This window comes from Anabrus simplex, chromosome 7 (assembly GCF_040414725.1).
Source record: "Anabrus simplex isolate iqAnaSimp1 chromosome 7, ASM4041472v1, whole genome shotgun sequence".
In the NCBI taxonomy this organism is placed as follows: Eukaryota; Metazoa; Arthropoda; class Insecta; order Orthoptera; family Tettigoniidae; genus Anabrus; species Anabrus simplex.
This window is the reverse complement of record NC_090271.1, coordinates 83,480,247-83,502,205: the sequence shown is the minus strand read 5'-3', so window position 1 is coordinate 83,502,205 and position 21,959 is coordinate 83,480,247. Positions and strand designations below refer to the sequence as shown.

At 37.4% G+C, this 21,959-nt stretch overlaps 1 protein-coding gene across 3 annotated transcripts in view; it reads left to right on the top strand.

Moving 5' to 3' along the window:
• LOC136877277 (protein FAN) overlaps positions 1–21,959 on the top strand; it is a 320,909-nt gene that overhangs the window by 39,535 nt on the left and 259,415 nt on the right. For all 3 annotated transcript variants that reach the window (XM_067151194.2, XM_067151193.2, XM_067151192.2), the window contains one exon: positions 997–1,068. In XM_067151194.2, coding sequence (XP_067007295.2) covers positions 997–1,068 — 72 coding nt within the window. The remainder of the gene's footprint in view (positions 1–996; positions 1,069–21,959) is intronic.

Genomic DNA, 21,959 nt, shown 5'->3' with positions numbered 1-21,959 from the left:
ATGTTGCTGATGTTCAAACTTGAAAAATTTTAATTTTCAAAGTGTACAATGATTTTCTTGATCCGCAAATGTGGATGAAACCTCGTTTAGTTTGTCTGGCTTAGTAAATTCATGGAACCGTAGACAGTGGAGTTGATAAAATCTAATGAAATTCCTCTTGCAATTGGTGTTTTGTGCCCTAACAGGATTCTGTGAATTAAAGCACTCATAATCTGAAAGTCTACCTGTTGCTGTTTCTTGAAGAATACTGTATTTTTTCATCCATCCGTTAGTACAAACCAGAACAAAAACTGTAGCTTGCAGACTGCATCACTCTTTGTTTTGGCTAGGTTGCCAACATTGGTTTTTGCAGTTTTCCTGTAACCCCATAACCTTCAGTGATCCTATTTCAGGATATTACCAGCCTCTGAGTTTACCAGCCTCTGAGTTGATAACAGACAGTCTGCAAAGGAACGATAGATTCAGTTGCATTAATGACATTCTTTTACCATTTCCTGAGAGTCGTATTGAGGAAGAATGTAGGACAATTTCATGCAGGAAAATGCAATACGATGTACAACATGCCTGATGTTTCAGAAGAACAACTAATGAATCATGACATTTGACTTTGCAAGAAGCCCTTCTGGTTATTATGATAGAATCCTCTCACACTTAGTGCTAGGCCATTATGGTGTACTTACTAGCTCGTTCAATTCCCATTGGTGAAAAAAAAAATTCATCATCAGAGTAGGTTATAAATAAAGTGTACATTCATTATCTCCATGCATTACAAGCAGTAAAGGACAATACACGTAAAGTGGTCTGTTCAATTTTATATACCCTAAACCTCAGCTTTTCTTCTCTGGACCCTTGATAAATTTTGGTACTATTTCTGTGTGTGTGTTGTGATAAGAGTGTTATGATAAGATCCTCTCACAAGTAGAGCTGAAGCCTATGATATTTTAAAATCCTTCTGTGAAATAAAAATCCACATTGTTGTTGTTTGTTTCTTTCTAGTATCCTGTCTTGAAAATACGTCTTCAAGATATAAAGAGAGTTATTCGGAGGAGATTCCTGCTTAGCCAGGTGGTAAGTAATTCATACTTAAGTATATTCTAACCATTAGTAATTATGCATAGCTTCATATTACACTTAGTGCTAGGCCATTATGGTGTATAGTAATCGCCACGTAAGGCAATACACTAGAAAGTAAATATCGACGCCCGATTCTCTTATTTTCTCTTTTTTGTAATGGCTGATCACTGCTGCCAACCTGCCTGGTTACATATTAAAATCACCAGACATAACCATAAACTAACCTCAATGTAAACACCGATAATGAATGTTTCCCTACCCTAGTAAATTATAAAATTTAAGATGAAATAAATCAAGATATTCATAATTAAATCGGTTTCCACTCTCAATGAGGAATTAAGGAAATAAACACACTTTCTCACTCAAATTAATGCCACATATTTCTGTCTTTATTTTGTTATACAGTAGGCATACTATAACCATATTCTTGAAAAGAGGGGCGTGTTAAACGATGCAATTTATTTAATAAGACTTTGCAGTGTGAATTTCAAAAGCTCCAGACATCAATTAATGACTTCCCTTTCTTTTGCGCGAACATTTCCTTCTCTCTTCAATAACCTGTAAGGAGAGAGATTATTGGGCATATTTTCTGCCTGCAGACTGGTTATATCTTCAAGCTTATCCAGGAAACATATAGGAATACTAATGTGCCAAGCTCCATAAACGGAAATTAGGTCAGCTTTCAAGTTCACTGTGGAATTGAAAATACTGTAATAATGTTATTAGTTCTACTGCCCAAATTTCGTCCCGCAAGAGTTATTTCATGTACCGGTAGATCTAGACATGTGACTGGCGTATTTGAGCACTTTCAAATACCGCCGGACTCGAACCCACCATATAGGAACACTAATGTGCCAAGCTACGTGAACGGAAATTAGGCCAGCTTTCAAGCTCACTGCGGAATTGAATATTAGTTCTGCTATCTACTTCTATCGTTTTCATATTCGCCGAGGTGCCAGAATTTCGTCCCGCAAGTTATTTTATGTACTGGTAGATCTAGACATGAGACTGGCATATTTGAGCACTTTCAAATACCGCCGGACTCAAACTCACCAACCTGAGCTAGTCATACATTCTCTCCTTCACTCGCTTAAATTAATTTTAAACATTTCCTGCCTTTATTCTGATGTACACATTACTAAAACTGTATTATTAAAGGGACTAGGAGGGGGGAGGGAAAAGAATCTAGATTGTATAATACATTGCAGTTTCTATAAGTTCAAGATAGCACATATCTGTCCTTCCTTTTAATAATAATGCTGATAGCTTTACATCCCACTTAGTACTTTTACGGTTTTCGGAGGTGCCGAGGTGGCAGAATTTTGTCCTGCAGGAGTTCTTTTACGTGCCAGTAAATCTATGGACATGAGACTGATTTAGTTGAGTACCTTTAAATACCAACGGACCAAGCCAGGATCGAACCTGCCAAGTTGAGGTCAGAAGGCCAGTGCCTCAGCCGTCTGAACCACTCAGTCCGGTGTCCTTCCTTTTGCTTGGATGTTGTCTTCTTTCTTCAATAAGTAGTAGGGGGTGGGGGGCATTTTAAACATATTTTCAGCTTGCAACTTGGTGTATCTCAAGCTTACAACATTAGGGAAACACAGGAAAGGTACAGGGGCGCTAATGAGTCAAATAACATTACCAGATTTTTACATATATATTGGCTTAAATCACATGAAAACAGGTTGTAAGCCAAGAATGGGATAGGAAAGAGGGCTAGGACTTAAAATGAAAATAAACGGTTGTTGCCTTAATAAAGGTACAGCCACAGCATTAGCCTAAAATAAAAATGAGGGAACCAAAAAAAAAACAAAAAAAAAAACACAACAAGTAGCCTACACAGTGGCCTTCATGGTATGCACTAGCTAGCATCTTGATAGGTGTGCTAGGTAGTAGTAGTAGTAGTATTTATTCATTCATCATGTCGTTTACATATTTACAGGACTCTGTTTTATATATACATAACTCTTCTAATAACATTATTACTAGAGAAATATTAATCTTATAACTAAACCACATATATTACAGAAGTAGTAGTATTATTATCAACATATTAATACTTAAAATAAATTGAATTTCTAACGTACCAACTGATGAGCCCAACCTAGCACACGGGGGGCAAAATGCTGGCAACCAGGAATGAGTTAGCTGGAAAATGTATAATGTCCAATAACGAACCATTTAAATTGGCATTATAACTTCAGACCTGCTGACTGAGGGGCTTGAATCCATCTCCTGAAACCAAGCTCACAGCAATGCCATCGAACTGCACAGCCAGTTCACTCAGTTTCTTATGATGCGTAATAGGCCTGCCACATGGGCTTGCTCTCTCCCAAATTACACAGTTTCTACTTCTACCACAAGGCGACCCATTTACCAGTATATGGATCTTCAGTTCTTCAATTATACGTATATGTAAGAACATTATGTATCTTAGTAAAAGCTACTTCCCTAGTCTGTAGTTTGATTGGTGTAGGTATAACAAATGTGATGATGATGCTTGTTGTTTAAAGGGGCCTAACATCTAGGTCAACAGCCCCTAATGGTATAAAATGAGACAAATTGCAATGACAGTTTAAAAGTACAAAATCATCCACTGACCAGAATTAAAAAAACATGGTGATGATTAAGAATGAATGGATGGATATGAATTTAAAACAATCAGTGGATCCAGTTCAGAAACTATCATAAACAATAGAATTATTGACCAAGGGACTGCTTCTAAAGCACAAGCCTGAATCGAGGATGCATGTTGTCTAAAGGAGTCCAAAATCCAGGTCAACAGCCCCTCATAATGGTACGTATCGCTAGTAAAGTAGAAACTATGGTATTCGTCATGGTGCAGTACTAATCAGAAATAGTGTAGACTCACGGTGTTCAACACATTATGGTACTACTCACAAGTATTCTACTTTGTACAGGTAACAAAGACCTATGGTGTTTCTCACATAATGGCGCCACTCATAGGCAACGCAAACCCATGGTGTTCCTCAGCTAAGTGTACTAATCACGGGCGCAGGTATTCCCATGGTGTTCCTCCCAATGTGCCGCTGATATAGTGGTGCTAATCACAGGCAACGCCCAGACACGTGGTGTTTCTCACAATGGTACTAATCACGAGTACCGGAAAACCCATACTCTCGCCTTATGTTGCTACTAATCACAAACCTATTGTGTACCTAACATAGTGGTACTACTCGCAAGTAAAGGCGACCCATGGTGTTCTCCACATGATGGTACTAATACAATCATCTCTTCGTCACCTTTTAGTCACCTCTTACAACTGGCGGGGGATACCGTGGGTGTATTCTTCGCCTGCGTCCCTCATCCATGGGGGGTGTATAACAAATCTATTTGGGAAGAAATACTTTTATACTGTATCTACATCATAAAGAAGTCATGTTGTCATAGTAATTTCAATATGCAATGAAATAAGCATAATTTACTATATTTAATGTTAGTTTATTTACATTTTAAGGGATATGTAGTAGTAATAATAACAACAACAAAAGTATGCAATAAAAAAATATACGGTAATTTACACATCAAGAGCAATTCCATGGTCACTGAATTACAAAGCAAAGGGTATGAATAAACAAACAGTAATAAACACGAGTACTAGTATTTAAAAAGCAAGGTCATCTCCGTCCTCCCGATGGTATCACCACCTTGACAAAGGCAAAATACATTTTGCCGGGTGTTTTGGAGGCTTGCGTGTTCAGATGATCCTTAGAGCTACACCGGCGGGAGCATATGCTCCTGGGAGGGCCACGCAAGCCGGACAGGTCTAAGGTGATGATCCAGGCTAAGAGTGATACCGTGGTCCTCCAGGTTGGGGGTTGGTGCGTGGGACTAGCAACTTCACCACCACAAAAGTACATATTGTTCAGAAACCAAATAGAGATAACCGGACGCTCCTAAACTTACGATGACTAAAGCGTGCTAAATGGCAACAATATGGATATATTGGAACATAGAATGTGAAAACTATCTTTCAGGCTGGGGCCAATAGAAAATTGGAGGAGGAATTACTTAAATACCAGATAGATGTGGCAGCATTACAGGAGATAAGATGGAAGACAATCGAGGTGGCAGATCTACAGCACTACATTTTGTTCAATAGTGGGGAGGAAGAAAATAGAAAAGGAACAGGGTTTATGGCCAAGAAATCGATCAGTCATAATATGACTGAATATGAAGCAATAAGCCTCAGACTATGCCGGTTAAGATTGAAAGGGAGATCTGCCAACATATCACTAATGAGTGTCCATGCCCCAACAGAGGATGCCGAAGGGGAAGAGAAAGAACAGTTCTATGGAAAAAATGGAGCAAGTATATGACAAGTTGCCCAAGTATGATGTTAAGTTGTCCTAGGGGATTACAATGCTAAAGTAAGTAAAGAGAAAGAAAACCAGCCAGTGGCAGGATATCACAGTAAATTTTGTTATATCTGACTGCATTGAAATGTTCCGAATATCTAATGTTAAAACTCCTACCAGTCTGCCCCACATAAGAAATATTAGAACATGTGTTACATTTAAGCCTGTAGACACTTGATTTTGCGTACCTATTTATTTTATTAATATGTGATGTAAGATGTATGTGTTGTTGTTGTTGGTTTTAAAGGCTATTTTCATACCTTTTTTCTTTAAAACATTGGTGATCTTGTGAATTCCATTGACGTAAGTAAAAGTGGAAAAAGAATCATGTTTAGATGTTTCTTTTTTAAGTGTGATCTTGGGGCGAAATTTATGTTTGTTGATGATATTTTCTATAAAATGGCTATTGAAGCTATTGAATCTGGCAATGTGACGGATAGTATTCAATTCGGTATCCTCTGTTGGGGCATGGATATCACCGTATGGTCCGACAAAGAACCAGATAGACCCTGTGCTGATAGATGCACGACATGCCTCCAATATTATGGATGTGAGAAGCATGCGTGGTGCAGACAGTGATTCAGATCATATACTAGTGAAGATCAAGATCCAAGAAAGCCTGGTAATTAATCCCCAGGGACAGAGCTGAGCAGAGCAAGGACTATAGTGTAGAGCTGTTAACCCATTGAGCCCTGCATATTTGTTGGATTGAAACTGCATTGGCGCTGGGATTATTTTGGAGGAAATATAGTGTCGATTCATGTCGTGAGAAATTTCTTACTTACAAGACCATTAAAGATTTAAATATACATGAAAACAAAAGGCTTTCATACCACAAACTGCGGAACAAAGAATACAGTAAAACATTTTATTTTATTAGCATCACGTGTCCATACTCAGTCCGCCTGCTGAGCTGTAACACGGCCTTCTTTTTGCATTTCCTCTTCGATTTCCACATCTATTTGTTCTTCAGGAGCATTGCTCACACTAATACTAATATTACTACTAATTTCACTGAAAAAAATACATTCCTAATCATCATTACTTCCGAAAAGGGGTTATATATCGGTAAATATCAGTTCTATACTGGCAGCCATCTTGTTTACAAGCGAATCTCAAAGTCGAGAGATAGCCCACTTCAAACTAATATTACCAAGCACACTATCGATATATATTAGCAAAGAGCATATAACATTGCAAAGAAAGAATCCCTACACAAATCACAAATGCAACCCACTCTGCCATCTCTTGAGGAAAAGTTGAATTACGTAGTAAAATGAGACAACGGAACAGTTCCGTGGTCCGGCATTTGGTCCGCCGAGACGAAGCACGGAACGGGATGAGAAGAAGGAGGAAGAGTATAGAGACCAGCTGCTAAGAAAACTACAATGGGCAGAAACGGGAATGTGGACATCAATAAAATGTGGGAAGAAACCAAGCTAGCAATAAATACAACAGTGCAGGAAGTACTTCGAGAGAGAAGGAAACAGAATAGAAATAAATGGTATGACGAAGAAGTGGGTAAGGTTCCCAGAAGAGAGAAATCTGGCCCGACAAAGAATGCTACATAGACCCACTCAAAATTATATGGCAGTTTTTAAAGAGAAACTGTGAATAGCAAAGACATTGATAAGGAACAAGAAAAGAATAGAAGAAAGGGAGAGATTGGATGAAATGCAGAAGAATTTTGAAAACAAACAAGGCAGAAAATTCTTCCATGGGGTTGGACAAGTAAAGAAGGGATATCAACCTAGAGTGAATATGCTTAACGATGAGACTGATAGACTGATTGTTGGGAAAGAACGAATTCTGGAAAGATGGGCAAAACATTTCGAAACATTACTTTCTGTCAGACCAATAAATGAACAAAAAGAAGGATCAGGTAGTATGGAAACTTCAGAGAGATGAGTGTGAGGGGAAAGACAGGAACAATGAGAATGGAGGTGAGGATGAAGACGATGTGGGATCACCATCAGTTGAAGAAATAAGTGAAATTACAAAACAATTGAAGTACAGTACAGCTCCAGGGAATGACCTCATAACTGCAGAAATGGTAAAACTGGAGAAGTGTTGGTGAGGAGAATACATGAGATAATTAAAAAGGTATGGGAAACAGGTAAAATGCCAGAGGACTGGACACTAGAAAATATATGCATGCCCTATACATAAGAAGGGGTCACGCAAGCAATGCAAGAATTATCGAGGTATATCCTTACTGAGAACGGTGTACGAAATCCTCTCTACAGCCATAACAAAGAGAGTTAGTAGTAGAGCAGAAAGAGTCATAGGGGAGTACCCGCGTAGAGGCGCGCGGCTGTGAGCTTGCATCCTGGAGATAGTAGGTTCGAATCCCACTATCGGCAGCCCTGAAGATGGTTTTCCGTGGTTTCCTATTTTCACACCAGGCAAATGCTGGGGCTGTACCCTAATTAAGGCCACGGCCGCTTCCTTCCAACTCCTAGGCCTTTCCTATCCCATCGTCGCCATAAGACCTATCTGTGTCGGTGCGACGTAAAGCCCCTAGCGAGAAAAAAAAAAGGGGGGGAGTACCAAGCTGGTTTCAGACCTGGAAGATTGACGATGGACCATATTTTCACCACGAGAATGACTCTGGAAAAGACATACAAATACAACGTTCGACTAGGACATCTTTTTATATATTTTAAACAAGCCTAGACAAAGTAAAGAGATCAACATTATTGGAAACAATGAAGTACTTTAAATTCCCACAGAAGTTAATAAAATTAAGGTGACCCTGGAGAACAGCAGAAGTCAGGTAAAAGTACAGGGAAGTCTGTCAAGATCTTTCAGAACTGATGAAGGCCTAAGGCAAGGAGATCCCTTAGTGCTGGAAAAAGCTGCAAGATCAATAACTACTAATCCAGGTGGTAATATTTACAGTAGACTGATCCAAGTTTTGGCTTATGCAGATGGTGAGGTGATAACTGCTAGGAGTAACGAGGCACGTAACAACTGTCTTAAGGGAGCTGAAAGATGCGGCTGGATCTTTGGGTTTAGAGATAAGTGAGAGGCTAAATCTAAATAGCCTATATGGTAACGAAGAGAAGTGGAAGGAACACCGAAAAACTCCAAGTGGATGATTACACCTTTGAAGCAGTATATCTAGACTCAGTAATAACATCAGAAAATAAAGTTGAGACAGATGTTGTAAATCGTATTAAGGCTGCCAACAGATCCTACAGAGCACTGTACCCTCTTCTGAGAAGTAAAAATTTTAAAACTGACTCTCTACAAAACAATAATTAAACCAGTACTTATGTATGGGAGTGAGGCATGGGTATTGATTGAGGCCACAGAGAGAAGATTAAATGTGTGGGAAAGGAAAGTACTGAGAAAGATATTTGGATTGGTGAAGGAGGGAGATTTATGGAGAATCAGAACAAATGAAAAATAAGATTATTGTGTAAGGAGCTGGACTTGGTGACCTCAGTCAAAATGAGAATAAATTGGATGGCTTGAGCATGTGCAACGGATGGAGGAGGGAAGACTTCCATGGAAGGCACTGACAGGGCACCCTGGGGGCAGAAGGAGAGGTCGGCCCCGGATGAGATGGCTGGAGGATGTGGAGACTGATCTGAGGACCGTTGGAGTCAGGAGGTGGCGTAGGCATGCTGAAGATGGGGATGACTGGAGAGTTGTGGTCAAGGAGGCCAAGGTCCTTAAAGGACTGTAGAGCCATGGAGTAAGTAAAGTCATCTCCGTACAAGCCATGAAGGCCATTGGAAGGGTGAAAGGTAAAGACTTCTGCTATCCATAACTTTGGCACGTGGTGGGGTAGAGTGGTTAGCTCTATATTCAGATTGAGCATTGGAACTTGCTCACTGACTTGAAGCTTGCTGACCCCAAGTTCTTCCAGCCAGGTGTAACTGAGTTATTAACAGGCGCAGAACATTTATTTTCATTATTGAAACTTGGTTGCAGAACTCGATCACCAGATTATCCTATTCTTAAAGACACTGAACTAGGATGGATTATTGCTGGAGACTACCACCAGAGGGATGAAAAAGGTCTTACTCTAATCACATGTTTCTTGAAGTCACAGGACATGTTAGACACCCAGCTACAGCAGTTCTGGGAAATAGAAGAGCTTACATCCCCAGTCATGACAAGAGAAGAGAGAGCCACAGAAAGGCACTTTGCAGAGAATACCACTAGGGATTCTACAGGTAGATTTATAGTTCGCTTACCCCTCAAGCAGAAACCTCACGTTCTGGGAAACTCCTTCAATCATGCCATGTCAAGACTAACTCAACTAGAACTGCGTTTCAGTAGGCAGCCCTCACTTAAGCACAAGTACTAATTTTCTTCATGAGTAAGAGGCCAAGGGGCAAATGGTTAAGGTCAGGGAATGAAGGTGGAAGCTATTATCTACCTACCCCATCATCCATTTTTTAATCTTAGTAGCTCGCCTACAAAAACGAGGGTTGTATTTGTTACATCTGCTAAAATATCTAACAATATTTCATTGAATGATATAGTAATTGTTGGAACGACAATACAAGTGGATCTTTACTCTGTTATTCTAAGTTTTAAAATGCGTACCTTTGCCTTCACTGCAGATATTGCTTGAAATATATCGGCAAGTCATGGTTCATGCAGATGATAGGAACACTCAGCGAATTATCTGGAGGGAATCAAATTAAATTTATTCCTTTCAGAATAGCATTAAATCATGATAAACATCTTTCTTTCACCATGCAGTTAGGTGGCACACAGGCCGACCAGGCTGATGCTAGAATAACGATGATACTCGGTCATTTTTAATGTCTTTATGAAACCAAGCCCAACCTTCAGTTTGCAAAACTTTGAAGAAATGTTCCCCCTCGAAATTAGTCCAATCTAATAGGAACCACAGCCTTCAGCAAAAGTGCTGAACATATTTTTTATAACTTGTTTGCAGGTAATTGATTCATAATTGTGTTGTATTTTAACAAACACTAACCTATACTTTATGTGTTACTACATACAATATTAAGATTTTTCAACTATAGTCCATTAACGATAGATCTCAATTTAACACCAGAGTGTATTTTTATACGTGAAAAATGTGTGTTATGGATGCTGTATATTTTTATAATGGTGTTTTTTGACTAGACTCTATTGGTTTAGAGGAGGTGACTAATACTAAAGAAGTATTAAAATTTACATATGATAACAATTACATTCACAGTAAGATACAAAAGTTGAAAACTAGAAAAGCAGCTGGAATTGATAAGGTTTTGGGAGATATGCTAAAGACAAGGGCTTGGGGTATAGTACCATATCTGAAGTATTTATTTGATCATTGTTTGCATGAAGGAGCTATACCAAATGAATGGAGAGTTGTTATAGTAGCCCCTGTGTATAAAGGTAAGGGTGATAGACATAAAGCTGAAAATTACAGGCCAGTAAGTTTGACATGTGTTGCATGTAAGCTTTGGGAAGGCATTCTTTCTGATTATATTAGACATGTTTGCAAAATTAATAACTGGTTCGATAAGAGGCAGTTCGGGTTTAGGAAAGGTTATTCCAGTGAAGCTCAACTTGTAGGATTCCAGCATGATATAGCAGATATCTTGGATTCAGGAGGTCAAATGGACTATATTGCGATTGACCTGCCTGAAGCATTTGATAGGGTGGATCATGGGAGACTACTGGCAAAAATGAGTGCAATTGGACTACAGATAGGGAATCTGCCACCTGGGCGACTGTCCTAAATGCAGATCAGTAGTGATTCGATTTGAGAAGAGCACTGAGGTTGGTAAGGAACGAGTTAGTTACACGGTATTGACTGTGTAGTTGTAAATTTATCTATCGGGCAATCCAAGCACCACCATTCTAAATGCACCGAGCTTGATAGCTGCAGTTGCTTAAGTGCGGCCAGTGTCCACTATTTGCTAGATAGTGGCTTCGAACCCCAATAAATATGTTGGAAGATAGTCCGCCTAGTCAATACTATTCATTTATTTACCTTTCACCTTAACATCTAGTACATGTTTCGAGAATATTATGCATTCTCTTCCTCAGCTAGTGGATTAAAATTCAGTATACAATAAGACCTGACTAAAATACGGGGGCCCCCATTAAAATTCAAAACAGTGAGTATGACAATGTGACACTTAAAAATTTTGGATAGTACAAACATAGAATTAAAATCCCATTTTGTCAAGTACAAATTAAAAACACAATATAGTCTAATTAATGTCTAATTAAATACAACGTCTTGTGATGATATGAATTCACAGTGTCCTTGAAGTTGCCTTGCGTAGTTCAAAAATGTTGAGTTAAGAATGAATGAAATTGCATTAAAACTTGAAGTCCTGCCGATATCCACCGTTAATGGGTGTTAAAATGATGTCTGTTTAAATTAAAATATTGGACACAGCGTCGTATAATGATGTGAATTTACGGTGTCCTAGGAATTATAATACTATCTTGCGTAGTTCAATTGGATTTGTACAAGAATAAATGAAGTTGCGTTAAAACTTGGAGTCCTGCCATTATCTTCGGTTGATAGATGTATTATGCAGCCAGGTTGAAAATAGGTTAAAATGGTCAGTGTGATGATGTAAATATTACGTGTGGCATGCATGTGTTAGATAGATGTTGAGGCACCTGATGTTGTATGGCAACTGGTTACAGAATTACATTGGGTTGCGTACTTGACAAAATGGGATTTTAATTCTATGTTTGTACTATCCAAAATTTTTAAGTGTCACATTGTCATACTCACTGTTTTGAATTTTAATGGGGGCCCCCGTATTTTAGTCAGGTCTTATTGTATACTGAATTTTAATCCACTAGCTGAGGAAGAGAATGCATAATATTCTCGAAACATGTACTAGATGTTAAGGTGAAAGGTAAATAAATGAATAGTATTGACTAGGCGGACTATCTTCCAACATATTTACTGTTACTAAGTCAATACGGATCCAATCCCGACCATCATGGTCAAGATTATTAATATTCGAACCCCAATGTCGGCAGCCCTGAAAGTGGCTTTCCGTGGTTTCCGATTTTCATACCAGGAAAATGCTGGGGCTGTACCTTAATTAAGGCACGGCCACTTCCTTCCCACTCCTAGCCCTTGCCTGTCCCATCATACCATAAAACTTATTTGTGTTGGTGTGACGTAAAGCAACTTGTACAAAAAAAAAAAAAAAAAAAAAACTAGATGCATGCATAATAACGTGATAAATTTTGATCAGAGCACATAGACAGGACCAGATACCTAGAATATTCAGTGTGTCTCAAAATTTAAATATATCTTGTTCTCTTTCCCTACAATTTTCAAATGTAACGCTGTTATATCCGAAAGGACAAGGCAATTAGAAATGTATTATTTCCCAGCAAAGTTGGAAAACCCTTAATCTCATGGAATAGCTCTTACAGCGGTACAACTAACTCCTCAGCTTTCTTCTTCTTCCTCCTCTTATTTATAGTATGGCCTTCATTGTGCAGAATCTCATCAACAACATACCTGGTTAAAAAAAGAGAAGTATTGTTATGCATACATGAAAGTAAACAACATTAGCCTACCTAAAGTTATGTTTAGATGCTACTGTACCTCTTTGATTCATATGACACATCTTTTGCAGCTCATCTTTTGTTGAGTTTTATGGTGGAGCCACCCCAGTTCTGCCTCACCATGACTATAAATTAAAGGAAAAATAAAAATGAAATTCTGTAACAACATTAAATATAATTCAGTAGTAGAAAATATTCAATCTATTATAATTACCACTAATTGATCCTTCCTCCATTTTGTTGTCGGTTGATGCTCCACAAGCTTACAGTGATATGCTACATTATCCATCACAGTACACAGGGTCCTATATTTCTTAATCCTATGATTGTGTTTCCACCCACATCTGAGATTTCTCACTGTTCATAGCACCATGATAATCTTGGCTTCTCTTCAAATTTGTGGTAAAAAAAATATCAAATCAGCACCTGTAAGAATTTTGAGTTTTAGCATGAAGTTATTTCTTCTTTTCCCTAAATATATGAAACCACCTTCTACAGGGATATTAACAGACAAAAATTGTTATTTCTGTTGAATTATTGAAAACGATGTCTGATTTTAAGTGAAAGCAATTACAATGCAACAGTCACCTGATGATGAAGTTAATGAATTGCTACTTACACTACTCTACGCTAAAATTTATCATGTATTAGTATATCTAGTATATTGATAGAGTGGTTTAACATCAATATGGTATATCTAGACTAGAAGTCCATGATCACTTGTATTAATGATATTACTATAAACACTAATGTTTAATACTTTAGAAGAAATGTAACTGCTACGAACACCAAACCTATATCAAGCACTAAGAAATAGGAAGGTTAGAAGGTGTGCAATAGTCAGTTATACACTGATTCAGGTGGAGATTGTCAATACAGAATGAACCTAATAAATAGGCCTACAGTACAAGTAATTTGCTGATACCAATATCCAGTAATATTATATGAACATACACTGGAGAAGTTATAAATTGAAGTGCGTCTCTAAAGTTAATCGTTGGCCTAAAGTGAATAACTACAGGTCTTTTTCATAACTAACAGACCCCTTAACAGTGGTTAAGTCAAATTCAAGAACCACTGATAGAACGCAGTGAAACAATAGATAGGGAATCTGCCACTGCCCTAAATGCAGATTGAAGCTGTAAGTTAAAATGCCACTTCCTACATCATGCCAGTCGATTTGAATCAGTCAGTTAATCATCACTTCAGAGGCGCACTTCAATTATAACTTCTCCAGTGTATGTTCATATAATATTACTGGATATTGGTATCAGCAAATTACTTGTACTGTAGGCCTATTTATTAGGTTCATTCTGTATTGACAATCTCCACCTGAATCAGTGTATAACTGACTATTGCACACCTTCTAAATAGAAAAAGAAAATATGCTTTAAATATTCTCGCAAATGTATCACTAGTGATTTTAACAGTAATGCAGTGGCAATACATAATTCAGGCTAGAACTGCGACTGAATGTTGCCAACGTGCCAGATTAACAGTAAATGTAAGACGTTGTATTGGCAACTAGGGTCCCTAAGCTGTATGGTTACCGACACTGAGAAAGAACTGCAAAATACCCAACAGCAAGAAAAGTAACCATAAATCACTACCTTAACATTACAGGGGAGAAAGGGTAAGGTTGCACCCTTAGTGTATTGACTTACGTGCTCAGGACTATACTTACTAGCTGGTTCAATTCCCATTGGTGGAAGAAAAAAATCATCAGAATATTGGCCATCAGAGTAGGTGGTGGTGGTGGTGATTATTGTTTTAAGAGGAAGTACAACTAGGCAACCATCCTCTGTATAACACTAATCAGAGAAAATGGAAGGGATCCAACACTTCAAAAAATGAAGGTATCTGTCAAAGGAAGACAAGGGCCACGAAGGGCATGAAAATGAAAGATTTCCTAGACCGCGAGTGCTCTAGTACCATCAGGGTTGGAAAAGAACAAGAGTTGACCAAGGGAGATAGGATAGATGAAAGTGAGGAGCCTGGCAGGAGTATGTGGAAGCAATTCCAGGAGTCAGCTCAGCGCCCCGTGGTCGTCAACCCACGCTACCAAGTTGAGAGCCCTTGGGGCTCCCTTTAGTCACCTCTTAGGACAGGCAGAGGATACCGTGGGTGTTACTCTACCACCCCCACCCACAGGGGTTGCCATCAGAGTAGGAGAGGTGGTTGTATACAATATCTAATCACTAGATTGCCTACCAACAGCTTGGGTTCAATTCCAAACCTCTCCACAGTGTACATATGGAATGAGGCTAAATGACACTGTTGATGGTGATTCATGTCGGACGGAGACATTAAACCTCAAGGAGACCCTTTGGTATTATTCAACAGAAGAAGACTATGTTTGTCCACCAGATTTCTCGCTCTCCCTACCTTATCATTGTCGTCATCATATACCCAGAAAATGAACCATTGAGGAGAAGTGGGTAATAAGGAAAATGCCTATACAGTGGACCCTCGATTCTCCGTTTTTGGAGGAACCCCGGAAAAAAAACTTCCAACACGGGAAAACAGAAAATCCGTGAACGAATGAACATCAACAATTTGGCTAAACATCACAAAAATGAAATATGTATACTTTTAACACTTTCAATGCTATGCCCGTACGGTTTCCGCTTCTGGACGGCGCCCGTATATGATTTTCTCGAGTGTTTATATCCAGCTGCACGTATCACGTACGGTTCCTGTCCATTGGTTGGAGATAATAGTTCATCTAGTGACCACTAGAATGCAGCAGTTATCGGGAATTTTGAACTGAAACGATAAACAGGGTATTTTCTCCTTGCCGTGACCTCTACCGAAGCACTTTCTGTGCCGTGTGCTGCGCGCGCCAAATCTGTCACGCTGTCAGCTGTGTTACTGTGTAAACATGTCTTCACATCAGCTCAATGATAGTGATATTTTGGATATTTTATCGGGAGAAGCGGGTTCAGAGATGGATGAAAGTGATGACGACCGTGCTTACGAACTGGATAACGTATCAAGCGATAGTTCAGGTAAGATTTTTATTTATTACGTCACTTTGGAACCTAAGTGTTTAGCTGTATTATTTTACTCCAAATACAAACGATAGAAATACTTTGCCTACAGAAATTTGGGTTTATTCTTTTCATTTAGAAGAAGAGACGCAGGCTGACGATTCACAAAAGTGCCGGGAACATCTGCTAGATCGTCTGAACCTGATGATGAATGGTCAGAAACAGATGACCAACCACAGCTACCTATCTTCCAGTTGGCATCTGGTTCTACTCAGTTTTGCGCGGGGAGTGACGAAATGGATTGTTTCAGTAATTTTTTTAGTGATGATGTGATCAAAAATATAAAAACAGAAACCAACAGATATGCAGGTACGACAATTGCGGCAATGAAACGTCAGGGCAAACTGAAGGAAAATTCCATGTGGCACCGGTGGTCTACAGTAAAACTTCATGAAATTTATTGGTTTTTTGCAGCAATTTTTCATATGCGTGTGGTGAAACTACCCAAACTTAGTGATTATTGTCTACTGAAAGTGGTAAGCGCGTCAGAAAAGAGAGTAGATGGTGGTGCAAGGAGTGCAAAGTAGGACTGTGTATAGTCCAATGTTTTCAGGACTACCATACGAAAACAAACTATTCCTAAATAGGTAAATATTTTAGTGCATTGCATTTGTGTTTATTTGTGGCCTAAGTAGTCACATTAAATGATTATTTTTCACTGTTTGAACAAGCTTATTGGTATAACCTCAATGTAAAAAAATCTTTCCGTACTATTTTTTTTCATGTTTTCATAAGACTAGTATAATTAAATTACTTCAGATATTCACTTGTTGATTAACATCTTCATTTTGGATGGTTGACACCTTCATACGGTACAAAAATCAGGCATTTAATATGTTTCCCTGTTCCATAATAACCTATTAAAAATTAGCAAAAAGACCCAGTTCACAGCCAGGATCCATGTTAAAATATGGCAGTGTTGAAAGTGTTAATCTTACAAACGCCCCTAAACCAAACCAAACCAAACTACAGCCCCAATGGGCCGTCCGCCTACCAAGTGACCGCCCTCGATCTGAAGGTCTGCAGATTACTAGGTGACGCATGGTCAGTGTGACGAATCCTCTCAGCCGTTATTCCTGGCTCTCTAGACTGGGATCGCCATATCACCATTAAATAGCTCCTCAATTAAAGGTACTCGTAGAATGAGCCTGGAACCAGCCCTCATATCCAGGTAAAAATGCCTGACCTGGCCAGTAATCGAATCCGGGCCCTCCGGGTGAGAGGGGGGCAAGTTAGACCGCGCAGCTGGCTTCAAACGTTAATTACCGGTATGCGACTTAAAAATCTCGAAACTTTACATTCAGTTTTACCGGGGGAACTTCGTCAGTTTCCTCTGAAAACTTCGTCATGTTCCTTTGAAAACTTCTTTCAGTTCAGCAACTTTGATCAGCCAAACTCTTTGAAAAATCTAATACCCGTAAAGCCAAGCCAAACAACAATCGACCACAAGTAGTTTTTCATTCTCTAATCTAATAAATTAAGCACATTAGATACAAAAGCGTCCAACATGATGGGTCATTTAGGGCAACTATTACATAATTTGGCTTCACAAACAGATGTATAGATGGAATAGTTGGATGAGAACCTCCAGAAATCACTTACCAGGTTTGAAGTCTCGTCCTCCCTACTTTCATTTCGTCACCGGCTGAACTCATAGCATTATTATTTATAAGCTTCATGTCCGTATTGATTGGTATCACTATATAGAAATAATATGAATCACCACCTTATCAATACACTATTTTATTTACTACCAAACTGGTAAATAGGGTCAATACCGGTTTCGACCCCTAAGGGGTCATCCTCAGTTGACACATATAAATATCTATAAAAACATCACATATAATAGTTAAAGTTTAAAATTGATGGGTCATTAGTATACTGGTAAGTGCATATGCATGTATTATGGAATTTATAAGTTTGTTCTATTAGAGCTATTATATAGATTTTCTGTTTCTTTGTAAACAGTATCAAAAGTATTATATTGGATGTGGTTCATCCATTTGACAAAATGCTAGTGGATTGAATATGTACATTTGCTGAGAGGTACATGCTATTCTATTTTACAATTTTTGTTTTACATAATATGGGGTAAAATTATTACATTGCACATATATGGTGATATTAGGTACAATGTAGGGTGTTAAAGATGTACTATTTGAATTTTCAGTATCCTGATTAAGTTTGTACTATTTGAATTTTCAGTATCCTGATTAAGTTTGTTCTATTAGAGCTATTATGTAGATTTTCTGTTTCTTTGTAAGCAGTATCAAAAGTATTGTATTGGATGTGGTTCATCCATTTGACAAAATGCTAATGGATTGAATATGTACATTTGCTGAGAGGTACATGCTATTCTATTTTACAATTTTTGTTTTACATAATATGGGGTAAAATTATTACATTGCACATATATGGTGATATTAGGTACAATGTAGGGTATTAAAGATGTACTCTTTGAATTTTCAGTATCCTGATTACATTTCATGTAGTGGTTGTAAAGTTTACTGATTCACTTGTTTAGTTCAGTTAAATGCATAATGACCTTGTTGGTTTGAATTCTTAAAATTAAAATATTGGTACGTAATACCTAGTTAACATGAATGCTTAATGTTAATATATAAGTTTGTAGCACCTCTTATTCCCGTTTTCAGTCTTAAAATAGAATTGTGTCTTGACACTTTATTTTGTTAGACATATAAAAGTCTTGCTAAAATAAAACTTTGGGGCTAAAACCGGTATGAAATACTTATTTAAAATACTTTAGATAATGGTATTGATATGTGATGCTATGTGCATATTCAAAAAATCTAAATGAAATATAAATATAAATTGGTGACAGTACTGTGGGTTGTTGTATTGTAGGTCCATTAAAAATATATATGTTTACTTGAATAGGATCGATCACATGCTGTACGCGTTACGAGTGAAATTGCATAATGTATTATAGTAATAACTGGTAATTTTGTAGGATACTGCTGTTGTAGTTGAAAATCTTGAATATCATTGAGAAAATGTTCTCATCTTGTCGCGTGTCGAATACAGGTTGAGTAGGTCACCATTAAGAGATGAAGTGCATATTGGATGTCGTATATCTAAATTAGGTTGTACGTTGGTTGTATCGTGGAGACGTGTTGTAAATTAATATATCTGTAAGTAGAAATAATAAGTGTGTGAGATAATGTATCGAAAGAATGTAGTGGCAAGTATATATCGTATTACTTACGTTGGCTGTTGGGATCGTGTGCTCTGTATGGCTGTCTGTTGAGATCTGTAGCGTGTTGCTCTGAGGTTATAGTTTACGGCGGTGGAGGGGAGGCTTGAAGGGATGGGTGGAGCACTTGTAACGGGAGTGGGATTAAAGGAGGGGAGGTCTTGGAGCGGTAGATTTGTATTTATGGATTTTTGTTTATCTATTCTTTTTAAATAATAATCTTTCAGGAGGGGAATAACTGTATGAAAAAGAATATTATTTCTGTCTATGTTATCGTTTAAGTTGGAATTTGGATTAACGTATTTGTCTAAGTTTATATAAAATTCTTCTAGTATACTGAGCAAGGGGCTTTTTGGGTTTATTTTGAGGATTTGCATATCATTACTGATGTCTGTAAACCTATGTTTCTGATCGCTGATGTGTTGTCCCATGGCTGAGAAGTGTCTATGTCTAACGGCATTTACGTGTTCGTTGTATCTTATTGAAAAACTTCTACCAGTAAGCCCTACATAACTGGCTTGGCAATCATTGCATTTTAGACGGTACACTCCTGAGTGGTTGTATTTGTTTATGTTATTGACTGATTTAGAATTGTATAATATGTTGGTGTTATTGCGTGTAGTTTTGTATGCTATTTTTAGGCCTTGTTTTTTGAAAATGTTGGTTATGGGGTGTATATGGTTATTGTTGTAAGTGAATAGTGCGTATTCTTTTTTATCTTTGGTGATTCTGGTTAACTTAGTTTTTGGTTGGTTTTTTACTTTGTTGATGATATGGTTTATCATTGCTCTTTTATAACCATTTTGTTTGGCTATTTCATGAATTATGTTCAGTTCTTTGTTCAAATCTTTCTTTGAAAGTGGAATGTTATATGCCCTGTGTATCATGCTGTAGTATGCGGCTTTTTTGTGAGTGTGTGGGTGGGTGGAGTCTGTTTTTATTGTATTTGATGTATGGGTAGGCTTTCTGTATATGTTGTATGTTAGATGATTATTATGTCTGGTTATAGATATATCCAAGTAGTTTATGGTATTGTTGTTTTCGGTTTCCATAGTAAATTTTATGTGGGGATCTATTTCATTCAGTTGTTCCAAGATTGTATTTTCGTTTGTGTGTCTATTGTCCATAATTATGAATACATCATCGACAAACCTGCACCAAAGAATGATATTTTCTATTTTTTGGATTTCTTGATGTTCTAAATGGTCCATATATATATCAGCTATTATGCCTGATATTGGCGATCCCATGGGCAATCCTTTTTGTTGGTAGATGGTGTCATGGAACCTAAAGTAATTGTTATTAATGGCGAAGTGTAATAGTTTTATAAATTCATTTATTTCCAATTTGCTTAACTTGCTGTGTTTGTATAGGTTTGATTCTATGATGGTTATAGTTTTCTGTGTAGGTATGTTAGGATACATGTTTGTTATGTTATATGTTGCTAGTTTGTAGTATTGTTCTATTCTCATGTTTATAGTAGTGTTGCAAAATTCGATAGAGTTTTTTATGGTTTTGTTTGCCTGAAAAACATAATGTTTTTTTAGGAATTTTTGTATGAATTTTGACAGTTTGTAGGTGGGACTAGATCTGTAGTTGATGATAGGTCTCATGGGAATATTATCTTTGTGAATTTTAGGGTAAGCTTTGGCTGTAGGTATACTTGGATTCATTGTAATCAGTTTAGTAGTTTCTTGTTCATTTAAAAGGAAGTTGGTGTTTTTTAAAAGAGTTTTTAGGTTCTTCTGGATGCTATTGGTTGGATCTTTATTCTTAATTTGGAAGGTTTCATCTTGAAAACAAGTTTTTGTTTTTGTTATATATTCCTCTTTATCCATAATAACTGTAGTATTTCCTTTATCTGCTTTTGTTACTAGTAAGTTGTTATGCTGGATTTTGTTTCTGAGTTCTTTTATTTGTGTTAGGTCTTTAGTATCTTGTTTATAGGTTTCTTGGTTGATTCTATTGATATATTGTGGTAATATTTTTTTAATTTCATATCTGATTTCATTTTGTTGTTCTTGAGGTATTTTGTTTAAAGCATCTTCTGTTTCAGTAATGATAGTGGTGATATTTTCAAAAATTGAGTTATTTTTCCAGTTATGTTTAGGTCCCTTGCTCAGTATAGTAGTTTCTGCTTCATTAAGTACTGTATTGGTTAGATTTTTGATTGGTGGGTGGAATTCATGTAGGTTGCTTTCAATAGGTGTAGTGGTATGTTGTTTGTTCTGTGTGTACTTATGTGTATGTTGATTTTGTGATTGCTTCAATGCATTGAGTTTCTTATTTAGGGTATTCTGTTTCTGTATCGCTAAGTTTTCTATCTTTACATGGGTTATTTGTTGGAAGTTAATCCAATATGTATATGGTAATTCATGTGAGGCTTTTAGGTGTGCTTCATACATTTGGATGTTTAGGTGTTGTTTCTTTCTGTACATGAATTTGATCTCCTCTTTAAGCCATATTCGATTTGTCTTATTTTGTGTATTTCGGGTTTGATTAGTGCTTCTATGTTTGTTATTATATTTCTTAAGAAATTTAGGGGTTAAGTTGTTTTGTAGGCATTGTTTTAAAAACGTGATGTTTTTGACGATGTTAGTGATCTTAATTTTCAGATTTTGATATCTGTGTGCTATTCTTTTTGCCTGGTTGGCTGTTCTATTATTATTTATAAGCTTCATGTCCGTATTGATTGTTATCACTATATAGAAATAA